The sequence below is a fragment of the Gorilla gorilla genome, chromosome 9 (genome assembly GCF_029281585.2).
Source record: "Gorilla gorilla gorilla isolate KB3781 chromosome 9, NHGRI_mGorGor1-v2.1_pri, whole genome shotgun sequence".
Taxonomy (NCBI): domain Eukaryota; kingdom Metazoa; phylum Chordata; class Mammalia; order Primates; family Hominidae; genus Gorilla; species Gorilla gorilla.
The window spans coordinates 141,801,986-141,813,365 of NC_073233.2; the positions used below are offsets into that span (position 1 = coordinate 141,801,986).

Consider the following 11,380-nt stretch of genomic DNA (forward strand, 5'->3'; position numbering starts at 1 on the left):
CTGGAAAGGCAGAAAGTTGGATACAGAGACTCACAACTTACTGGACAGAAGACCAGGCGCACAAAATTCCACAGGAAACAGTGCTGGGCAGGAACACCTAAACTACCTAAACTGTAACTGACAAATTGCTGGAGGCTAAGTGTGGACAATGTTGACTATTAAAAAGTCCAGGGCCCAGTCATTGGGGGGATCCCCACACTTTCATGAGTTTGGCCTTTAGGAGCTCTACTAGCTCCTCACAATGAAAACAGAAGGGGAAAGTAGCCATTTTTAAATATGTCCAGAGCATTCTGTTCTCCTTAACAAGAGCCCACCCTCAAGGGAAACTATTTTGCCAGGGCCAAGCCAGCCTGGGAGAAGGGAAATACCCAACACCAGACCCTCCCCTCTAGCCTTCCTGTCTTTCCTAAGGTCAATGAGGGGGGAAGCTGAGAACCACACAGACAGGTCACAGCCCAGAGGGAAAGACTCACTAAACACTGAGAACTAATCTTGCAAATATAGAACACTTCCCCTCCCACGCACTTATCACCACAATATAGGGTTCCCATATTGTGTTAAATTATTATATAATTATGTAATCCCTGGTTATATAATAACAGGGGATTACAGCAGAAATAACTGTAAACCTCAGACTCTATTTAAGAAGGAGCCTCTAGGGACACTCAAAGACAACAAGAAAGACAAAGACAAGGATGCCAGAGGAAACCTTAACCTCTGACATGCTACAAAACCATAAACACAGCCTCCCAGCCAGGTAAACATACAGCCTCACACTAATGGCCTATTTACCGCAGCTCCTTTTCCTGATAAATCATGTCCTGCTTTCCCCAAAATAATTACAAAGCTTGCTAAAAATATATATACATAGCTTTATGAGACAAAGCAAGTATAGAAACCAGTCAGATATGTTGGAATTATTAGACTGGGAATTTAAAACAGCTATGAAAAATATGCTAAGGGCTCTAATGGGGAAAGTGGACAACATGCAAGAACAGATGGGTAATGTAAACAGAGAGATGGAAACTCTAAGAAAAAAAGTCTAAAGAAAATGCCAGTAATCAAAAACACTATATAGGAATAAAGAATGTCTTTGAAGGACTCATTGGTAGACTGGACAAGGCTGAGGAAAGAATTGGAGTTTCAAGAAATGTCAGTAGACAAAAACAAGCAATGGGGAAAAGAGTCCCTATTTAATAAATGGTGCTGGGAAAACTGGCTAGCCATATGTAGAAAGCTGAAACTGGATCCCTTCCTTACACCTTATACAAAAATTAATTCAAGATGGATTAAAGACTTACATGTTAGACCTAAAACCATAATAACCCTAGAAGAAAACCTAGGCAATACCATTCAGGACATAGGCATGGACAAGGACTTCATGTCTAAAACACCAAAAGCAATGGCAACAAAAGCCAAAATTGACAAATGGGATCTAATTAAACTAAAGAGCTTCTGCACAGCAAAAGAAACTACCATCAGGGTGAACAGGCAACCTACAAAATGGGAGAAAATTTTCGCAACCTACTCATCTGACAAAGGGCTAATATCCACAATCTACAATGAACTTAAACAAATTTACAAGAAAAAAACAAACAACCCCATCAAAAAGTGGGCGAAGGATATGAACAGACACTTCTCAAAAGAAGACATTTATGCAGCCAAAAAACACATGAAAAAATGCTCATCATCACTGGCCATCAGACAAATGCAAATCAAAACCACAATGAGATACCATCTCACACCAGTTAGAATGGCGATCATTAAAAAGTCAGGAAACAACAGGTGCTGGAGAGGATGTGGAGAAATAGGAACACTTTTACACTGTTGGTGGGATTGTAAACTAGTTCGACCATTGTGGAAGTCAGCGTGGCGATTCCTCAGGGATCTAGAACTAGAAATACCATTTGACCCAGCCATTCCATTACTGGGTATATACCCAAAGGACTATAAATCATGCTGCTATAAAGACACATGCACACGTATGTTTATTGCGGCACTATTCACAATAGCAAAGACTTGAAACCAACCCAAATGTCCGACAATGATAGACTGGATTAAGAAAATGTGGCACATATACACCATGGAATACTATGCAGCCACAAAAAATGATGAGTTCATGTCCTTTGTAGGGACATGGATGAAACTGGAAACCATCATTCTCAGCAAACTATCACAAGGACAAAAAACCAAACACAGCATTTCCTCACTCATAGGTGGGAATTGAACAATGAGAACACATGGACACAGGAAGGGGAACATCACACACCAGGGCCTGTTGTGGGGTAGGGGAGGGGGGAGGGATAGCATTAGGAGATATACTTAATGTTAAATGACGAGTTAATGGGTGCAGCACACCAACATGGCACATGTATACATATGTAACAAACCTGCACGTTGTGCACATGTACCCTAAAACTTAAAGTGTAATAATAATTTAAAAATTAAAAAAAAAGAAATGTCAGTAGAATCTACCAAAACTGAAACACAAAGAGAAAAAGAAAAGAGTGGAAAAAAGTGAAACATTTTCCAAAAACTGTGGGACAATCTCAAAAGGTGTCACATATGTGTAATGGGAAGACAAGAAGGAGAATAAAAAGAGAGAAGAATACCCGCAAAAAAGAGTTTGATTAGTAGTTGAGAATTTTCCAAAATTAATGACAGACACCAAACAACAGATCCTGGAATCTCAGAGAACACCAAGCAAGATAAATGCAAAAAATAATAATAATAATAACAATAATAACTATACCTAGTCATATCACATTCAAACTGCAGAAAATCAAAGACAAAATTTCTTGAAAGGGAAAACACCTTATCTATAGAGGAACAAGGACAGAAATTATATCCAGCTTCTCCTCGGTTACCATACAAGCAAGATGAGAGTGGAGTAAAATATTTAAGTGTTGAAAGAAAAAAAGATTGTCAGCCTAGAATTCCGTATCTTGCAAAATTACCCTTCAAAAGAAGGACAAATAAAGACTTTCTCCAACCATCAAAAATTGAGGGAAATTGTCACTAGTACAGCTACCTTGCAAGAAACGTTAAAAGGAGTTCTTCAAAGAGAAGGAAAAGGATATAGGGCAGAAACTCAAATCTACATTAAAAAGGAAGAGAGCTAGAGAAGGAATAAGTGCAGATAACATAAATATCTGAAACAAACCAGCACACTTCCCTCAAAAAGTTCTCCCTGCCCCAGCCACAGAGCACTCCTTCTTATGTTCCAGGAGCACCAATATCGCCATTGTCACATTGCTGGAACAGCTGCTGTCTGTCTCCCTCAAGGCTGTAAGTCATGTGTCCCCAGAGCCAGGCCTGTGAGGTACTCAGTGTCTGATGAATGAACAAATGAATGGCACAGCACCCCAACCAGCAACAGGGCGGGTTGTTAAGTAGCACATCTCTTTATTCGTAGTTCAGCAAGAAGACTCCAGTGCTGACACTGTCGCATGAAGAGCTCACCTGCTGGAGTCTTTCTGCCCAGGTCTGGCCCTTCTTCAGGTCAAGCAGAGAAGGATGTTCTTCTGATACAGGTTGCTGCTGGACCCTGAAGGACTTCCACCTAGGAGGTAGAGAAATGCCCAGGGGACACAGCAGGGAGATGTGATTGGCCAAGGGGTAGGGCTGATGATGACTCCCTGTAACCCCACTGTTCTCCGCGTTCCCAAAGCTCCATCTAGAGAGCAGAAACCCATGGAAGAATCGACAGTGGTGCATCAGGCAGCTGGAATTGAAGCCTGAGTCTGTTTCTTCCAGCTCAGAAGCCCCTGCGAACTGTGTACCCTCCCAGCACTTCCTGTTCTTCTCTAGTAATATGAGCAAACAATTGATGCGGCATTTACCATGCGCTAGACACCATCACCCCCAAGACAACCCTCCAAAGTAGATACTCTGTTGCATTGAGGAAATTGAGGCACAGTGGCATTATGTAACTTGCCCATGGTGGAGCTGAATTGGAACCCAGCATCTGCTCCCGGGCTTGACTTAAGTTCTGCCTTCTGTATAATGGGTACAACAACGCCCTCTCTTAAGGTTGTTTTTGGATCAAATGATAAACCCTGACAAACTACCTTGTGCAGAAGCTGATATACAGTAAGTGCTTGATAAATGCCAGTACTGCTCTCCAACAGCCTTCCTGTAAGCATGCTGAGGTCGCTGTGCCTAAATCTCTCCCTTAGCCCCAGGATGGTCAGCACAGCTGTTCACCACAGGCTCAGGGGCTGCATCCCGGATAGCTCCTGTGGTTGTTTATCCTGCCATTGGCCTTCCGCCTCCCAGGGCCTCATAAACAGCCCCCGTGTGACCACTGGGCCAAGCACAAGGCAAGTGGCCATGGGACCAAAAGTCACATCACAAGTTGGTGGCAGATCTAAAACTTATACAGCATCACTCCTGACACTACAATCTGTGACTCAAGGTGAGGTCAGCAGACCAGCGGTGACAATGCCCAGAAACTTTTAGAAATGCAAAATTGCAGGCTCCACCACAACCTCCTAAACACGAAAGCCTGGGCCCATGAATGATGGAGAGGCAGTGCTCTCTGACACCACAGAGTCAGGAAACCAATCAAATTTGACTTCTAGTCCTTCCACAAACTTAAGAGAGGCGTTGCGGGAGCCTAAGGCAGCCAGCCCTCCTCTCCCACTACTGGCCCTGAGTGCAGGCCCCTCCCCAGTAAGGAAAAGCTAAGCCTCTTTACCAAGTTCCCAGCTGCAGTGCCCCTTCCCACTGCCCAGGATAACCATCTTCTCTGCCCAGTTCGTCATCCGTCAGCTCTCTCACCTGTTGCTCTCAGCAGTCTGAGGAGGAGGGTCTCATACTGAAGTCCTGAGCTGAGACATCTGTAAGACGGGATATGCTGCAGGGGACAGAGGAGAAGGGCCAGGTGGAGGGAGGCTGCCTGATAGCAGAGCCTACCCAGACCACGGCACAGGGGCTGCGGTGGGAGGGCAGGCCGTGCCTAGGCCGTGGCCGCATTGGACCTGGGAGCACAGTCATATGAACAGGCCCACAGCCTGGAGCCCTTCTGTGCACTGGCAGACACCATGGGAGGCTGGCAAAGCCCTGTCATGTGGAGCACAGAAGACAAGACGCAGCCCTGGGAACTGTGTGTCCCTGCTCTTGATGTTGGCATACCAGAGACAGCATTGCTGGGTGTGGGCGGGAAACCCAGCAGTCACCCCCACCCTACCTGCCCCCAGTCAGGAACACAAATCAACCAGTTCCAAACAGCTTACCTTCGTCTCACCTGCTCTATTCGATCTCGCATGATGTCCTCTGTCATCTCACTTGGCACTTGGAAGATACGAGTGTGGCTGCAAAAGGCCATTCGTACATTGGCATATGGGATCTGAGTTTCTTTCTTAACAGGCATAGAGAGCTGCTAGAGATGGGATCCTGCAAACAATGACTCTTGCCCTGACACCATGAACTTTTGAGCTGGTCTCTCCCCCTTCTTGACTCATGAGCACAAAGCTTTTTTTTACTAACCAGGTACCCTTGAGCCCCCAGTAATGCTGAACAGGTAGCAGACTGTCCCAGGGATAGCCAGGGACACAGAGCTGAGCGCCCTTACTAAAGGCAGCAGGCAGTGGTCTCGTGAGCCGTGAAATTCACCCTTCTGAATTCAGTCTTCTGAATTCCTCTCCTATCGTCAGCTCTTGATGACCTGCATCACCCCACACCCACTGTGGTTCAGAGATGCTTCTAGGAAAGCCTACAGCGAGGAAGCTGTGGGGTCCCCTGGGGAGCCTCCTTGCTTTGTTTCATAAAGGGATATATATATTTCCTGACTATATACTTACTGAAATAAGAGGGGGACACCAAAACCAGTGGGTTGTCAGGGGAGATAGGCGGAGGCTTTTGGTTTAAAATCTTTGTAGAAAATCCAGAGTGGAAAAATTATATGTAGATAATTGACTGATTCCTGTAGCCTGTCTCAAAAGCTTAAACCTAGTTTTTTTATACAGCCGAGATTTTTAAAATATTGGAAGATGATGTGTGTGTTATCCAAACCAAGGAGCACAATGTCCGCAATTCCATAGCACAACCACGTCAGGCACAGAAAAGCCTGGATTATAATCAACAACATTTATGATTTTAGGGGCCTCAGAAGGCTTCCCATCCAAAAAAACTCTTTCCCAGGGAGCTCTCAGATCCCACCATGTTATTCCTTTTGGTTATGAAATTTGAGTCTTCTTAAAAGGCAGATGCCACTAGAAGGGGTAAGCACATGGAAACCATTTCTTGAGAAATGGAGCCTCCTTGATACAACAGATCAACACCAATGATGCGGCAGGGAAAGGAGGAAGAGAGGAGGAAGGGGAGAAGTCTCCTTCAGGTTCCCAGAGGACCAGTCTAAGCCCTCAGTCCCTCTCCTGGGAAGGGGTGGCTGATGTGCTCCAGAGACCACCAGTGAACACAGGTGCAGGAAAGGAAATAGGAAAGCCTCTGTCTGAAGCGTGATGGCTTCAGGCCAGCTCCCTGGGCCTCGTGGCTCAGCATCTGCAGAGCCACGAGAGGCAGTGGGGACGGCTGTGAGCTGGCAGGCACCCGGGACGCTGGCGAAGCCGCCATAACCGAGTGCAGAATTCTAGCCTCGGGCGCTGGGAAGCCTCCCCACACCTCAGTTGCAGATGAGAACTTTGGCTTTTGCATTTTAAGAGCTTATTTTCTTTTAGCTCTTTAAAGTGCAGCCACTTCTGAGCAACTCAAGTGCAAAAATAACAGAAGTCTGAAATGTATTCAGAAGCATTTAAGAAATGGAGTGCAAGCCCAGTTTTCCAACCCCTCAAGTCATTTAAAAATGTAGAAATGAGCTGGGCTTTCAAGATAGCAAGGATATTCCCGTAAGACCCCAAAGCAAGGCTGAGGAATTTGTCAGCCAAAGACGACATCTCTAGAGAAGAGCATCTGAGGGTTCGTGAAGAGAGGGGCTTGCGCATCTCTCCCTCCCCTTCCTTCGCCCAGGGCAAGTGGGATACCTTACCTCCATCTTATGAACTGGATTCGTGTTCTCTCCTCTAGGACCTCTTGGCTCTGGTTTGCCAACAAATCAGACTTAGAGAGGTGGTGCTTCACCTGGGAAATCCAGAGGGTCCATGTGATTCCTGCCCAGTGTGGCCAACTGGGCTGGCACAGAGCCCAGACGAGGGCCTCACCCTTGCCCAGAATCATTTACGGTGCACCTCCCACCTCTCCCCTCTCCCTCACCGCTACTCCCAGGCAAGTTCTCAAACTCTCATTTACCACATCTCTGGTCACGTGGATGTCCTGGCCATGGGTGGGAGGGGAGTCAGTGGACATCTTCTCCCTTACACCCTGGGAAGGGTGGTTGATGGACAGCTTTTCCTTTATGCCCCGAGAAGCCTCTTCTTCTGTCTGAAAGGTGGGAAATTCCCTCTGAAAATGTCACTCTGCATCCAACCCTGGGTCTTCTCCTCTTCCTTCCCTTTTATTCATTCTCCATCACAACTCACACACCACATATTCACACACATACACTCCTTACCTCACTGTTCCCGCAATAAGCTACTTCCCTGTAAAGTCCTCAGAACTCCCTAAGTCCCTGGCCCTATCCCAAGGTGTTCCTGAGACACCCTTGAGCTGGGAAGGATGCAGCTGAAACCCTTAAGCCAGGATGCTTGAGAAGCAGGACGGCGTTAGTAGTGGTGCTAACACATTTCCTGCCAGGACACAAGCCACAGTGTCCTCCAGCACATGTGAAGAAATTAGACTCAAATCTAGGAAGGGTGTCTGGCAAAAAACTTGAGTTCCAGTTCCATGAAGAAGGAAGTCCAGATCCCCACACTCACTGAGACCACTTCTCTAGGATTTTGGATATCCTGAGTCATAAAGAAATCTTACTCACTTTTTTCAACCAATGATGTAGTACAGACACAGCCTCGCTTTCCACAACGTCAATGTCCTGGAACAAATTGGCAAGTTGGTGACCTCAGAAAACCTAGAAACTCAGCTCTTCCCACCCACCCCCCACAACTGTTACTCAAATTTATTTGTAAGATCTCTCTGAAGTGCAGCAGGGTCCCAGAGGGGGAGAAGATATATGAAAAATTATTCCATGTGACTACCACCAAGCTGCTTACCGAACTGGTTATTGGTAGGAAGGGAAGCCCTACACCTTTCCGAGCAAGAATATACACAATCCATGTCGTAATTATCATCTTTGAATGTATACCAGGCCCCCTTCTTGGCTCCCTCCTTCCATTGAAGCTGCCTGAGAACTCCTATGGGACAGGAAGGTCATTGAAGGGAGGTGTCCACCTGATTGGCTGACCCATGGTGATGTGACAATGGCATCCCTTTGAAAATGATGTATGTCAGTATAAATGCCGTTGCCAAGAGCCCCTGCATTTCAGGCTCTGGGTGCACTGCCTATGAGTTACCCTGCTTCAAGGAGCAGAACCATTGAATAAAAGATTGCTGTCTAACACCACTGGCTGACCCTTGAATTCTTTTCTTGGGAAAGCACTAATTTGGGAGCTCACCTTGAGGCAGGAGGATGGGGTCTGGAGCCAGGAAACCTAAGGCCGATTTACACTGACTTCCTAGAACTAAATCAAAAGGAAAACCCCAACTTTCCATGCCCAAGTAACAAAAAGACCAGAGGCTACTCCCTTTGCAACCCTCTCCCTTTCTGCATGGCAGATGAAAAACTGAAAGTATCTCTGATTGCTCCCCTCCCACAACCAATCAGGCTGGTTGTGGGCCAGGTCTTCATTTGCATAGAGATATAACTTTATAACTTCACTTCAGCCTCTGATTGGTCACTTTCCGCAACCAATCAGACTGATCATGAGCCACTACTTCGTTTACATAGGGTATATACCAAGTAACCAATGGGAAACCCCTAGAGGGTGTTTAAACCCCAGAAAATTCTGTAACCAGTCTGCTCCCATCCTGTGGAGTGTACTTTTATTTTCATTAAATCTCTGCCTTTGTTACTTCATTCTTTCCTTCCTTTGTTTGTGTGTTTTGTCCATTTCTTTGTTTAAGATGCCAAGAACCTGAACACCCTCCACCAGTAACAACCTGTCCCGCAACAACTTGTCATGTGCTCTTGACCTAATCATTAGTCCCTCTGGTCTGAGTTTCTTTGTCTTATACTGAAAGGGATAAAGTTGTGTCCCTAGCTTTCTTCTAACTCTAATATTCCATAAATTTTCCCACGTTTATTCTTCTCAGGACTATAGAAAACCTTTTATCACTTTCTCCAATTCCCCTGATACAGCCACTACACGTCTTCCCTCTCAACAATTCGCCTCAATTTTATATCATCCCTGACATAGTCAGAATAGGCTAGGCTCTGCTGAGGACTGAGGCAACAAACCAATCTCCAAATCAAAAATGTTTATTTCTCACTCTCAAACGCTCTCGTGCAAGTTGGGTAATTTCAGAGCAATTGTGTGCCATGTGGAGACTCACAGGTCCACATTCAGAGGACATGACCTCCATGACTGCCAAAGCAGGGAAGAGAGCACAGAGAGGAATCAGGTCAGTGTTCGACCTTTCAGCTCAGAGGCTCCTACTTAGAGCTTTTGATCTAGAACTAGTCCTATGGCCCCAACCTAATTCCGAGGAAGACTGGAAATTGTAAAATAGCAGATGAAATTACCTGTCAACATCTCTGTTTCTACAGCTATCCCCTAAAATTTATGTTTTCATCCTTACTGATGTAATTTTATTTTTGAATATTTAAAATATTAATGTGATTCAAAAATCAAAACATGAACAGATACATTCAAGGACGTTCCATCTCTTCCCCTATACCTTCAACCTTGTTCTAACTCACTTCAGAAGTAAAATTTTCATTAGTTTCTCGACGACATATCCTGTGTTTATGTTGTCAAAATGAAGCTCATACATAAATCTATTTGCTTTTTGATTACAGTGTTATAAAATGCATACAGTAAAATGTACAAATATGCATACAGCTGAGAAAAATTTTTACACACACACACACTTACTTGTTTAACCACTGCCCAGATCAAGATAGAAAACATTTTTTGTAGGACATTTGTATTATATTTGATTTGATGCTGTTTAAAATCATGCTGCTATGAAAATTTTTATACGTACCTATCTTTTGGTTGACGTAAGCACTAAATCTTCTGAGTATATACCAAGGATTAGAGTTGCTAGGTCATAGACTTTAGATATGTGTAGCACTCATACACCAAACAGTACTGCAAAGGGGTTGTATTAATCTACTGCCCATAAGCAATGTGTGAAAGTGACAGTTACTCCACGTTTTTTCCAACACTTAGTATTGTCACTCCTTTAAATTTAGCCAATCTAGTAGAGGTGTAGTGGTAACTAATAATACTTTAATTTTCATTTAACTGATTATCGGGGGCATCATGCATGTTTTTATTTGCCTATTGATCACTTTGGATATTCTTTTTTGTGAAGTGCCTCCTTGAGCTTTGTGCCCTTTCATTGAACTGTTGGTCTTTTTCTTATTGATTTGTAGATTTTTGAATGTATTGTAAATAGTAGTCCTTTATCAATATGTGTTTTGCAATTATTTTATCTCAATGTATGACTTGCCTTTTCACTCTTTGAGTACTGTCTTATGAGGAACAGAAACTCTTAATTTTTAGTCAGTTTTATTGTGATATATTTAAATAATATAAAATTTACCCATCGTAATGTATAATGAAATAATTTTTAGTAGATTCAGAGAATTGTGCAACCATCACAACAATTCAATTATAGAACATATCCATCACTCCAGAAATGTTTGTCATGCCCATTTGCATGCAACCTCGGCTTCCATTCTCAGCCCCACCAATCTGCTTTCTATCTCTAGAGATGTGCCTTTTCTGGACATTTCATACATATGGAACTATACCGTATTATGTCTTGCTTATTTCACCAAGCATGTTTGGGAGGGTCATCTACATACCTTGTAGCATGTGTCAGTAATTCACTCCTTTTTATTATGGGGTATTACCCCATAATACTATTCCACTGCATGGACATACCACATTTTGTTTGTCCATTCACCAGTTGATGTGCCTTAAATGGTGTCCAGTTTGGGTCTTCTATGAATAACACTGTAATGAACGTGTTGTTGTTGTTGTTGTTAAATTTTTTAGTTTTATCTTTCCATATGTGTTGGGGTACAGGTGGTATTTGGTTACATGAGTAAGTTCTTTAGTGGTGACTTCTGAGATTTTGGTTCACCCATCACCCAAGCAGTGTACACTGCACCACATTTGTAGTCTTTTATCCCTCACCCCCTCCCACTTTTCTCCCCAAGTCCCCAAAGTCCATTGTATTATTCTTATGCCTTTGCATCCTCATAGCTTAGCTCCCACACATCAGCTAGAACATGCAATGTTTGGTTTTTCATTCC

General features: G+C 44.0%; 1 protein-coding gene across 4 annotated transcripts in view; it reads right to left on the minus strand.

Moving 5' to 3' along the window:
- Window positions 1-8,262, minus strand: part of SPATA19 (spermatogenesis associated 19) — a 47,927-nt gene extending 39,665 nt beyond the window's left edge. For 2 of the 4 annotated variants that reach the window (XR_002007725.3, XR_002007726.3), the window contains exons 1-7: window positions 8,106-8,262; window positions 7,871-7,927; window positions 7,249-7,380; window positions 6,989-7,080; window positions 5,249-5,315; window positions 4,783-4,858; window positions 3,463-3,562 (exon numbers count right to left, since the gene is read on the minus strand). Coding sequence is in view for 2 of the 4 variants with exons in the window: in XM_019035965.4 (XP_018891510.1) it covers window positions 3,498-3,562; window positions 4,783-4,858; window positions 5,249-5,315; window positions 6,989-7,080; window positions 7,249-7,380; window positions 7,871-7,927; window positions 8,106-8,183 (567 nt within the window). In the remaining 2 variants the exon portion in view is untranslated. Of the gene's footprint in view, window positions 1-3,383; window positions 3,563-4,782; window positions 4,859-5,237; window positions 5,316-6,988; window positions 7,081-7,248; window positions 7,381-7,870; window positions 7,928-8,105 lie in introns of those variants that run through there. The other 2 variants (XM_019035965.4, XM_019035966.4) reach the window with 2 other exon arrangements.
- Window positions 8,263-11,380: the final 3,118 nt, after the last annotated feature.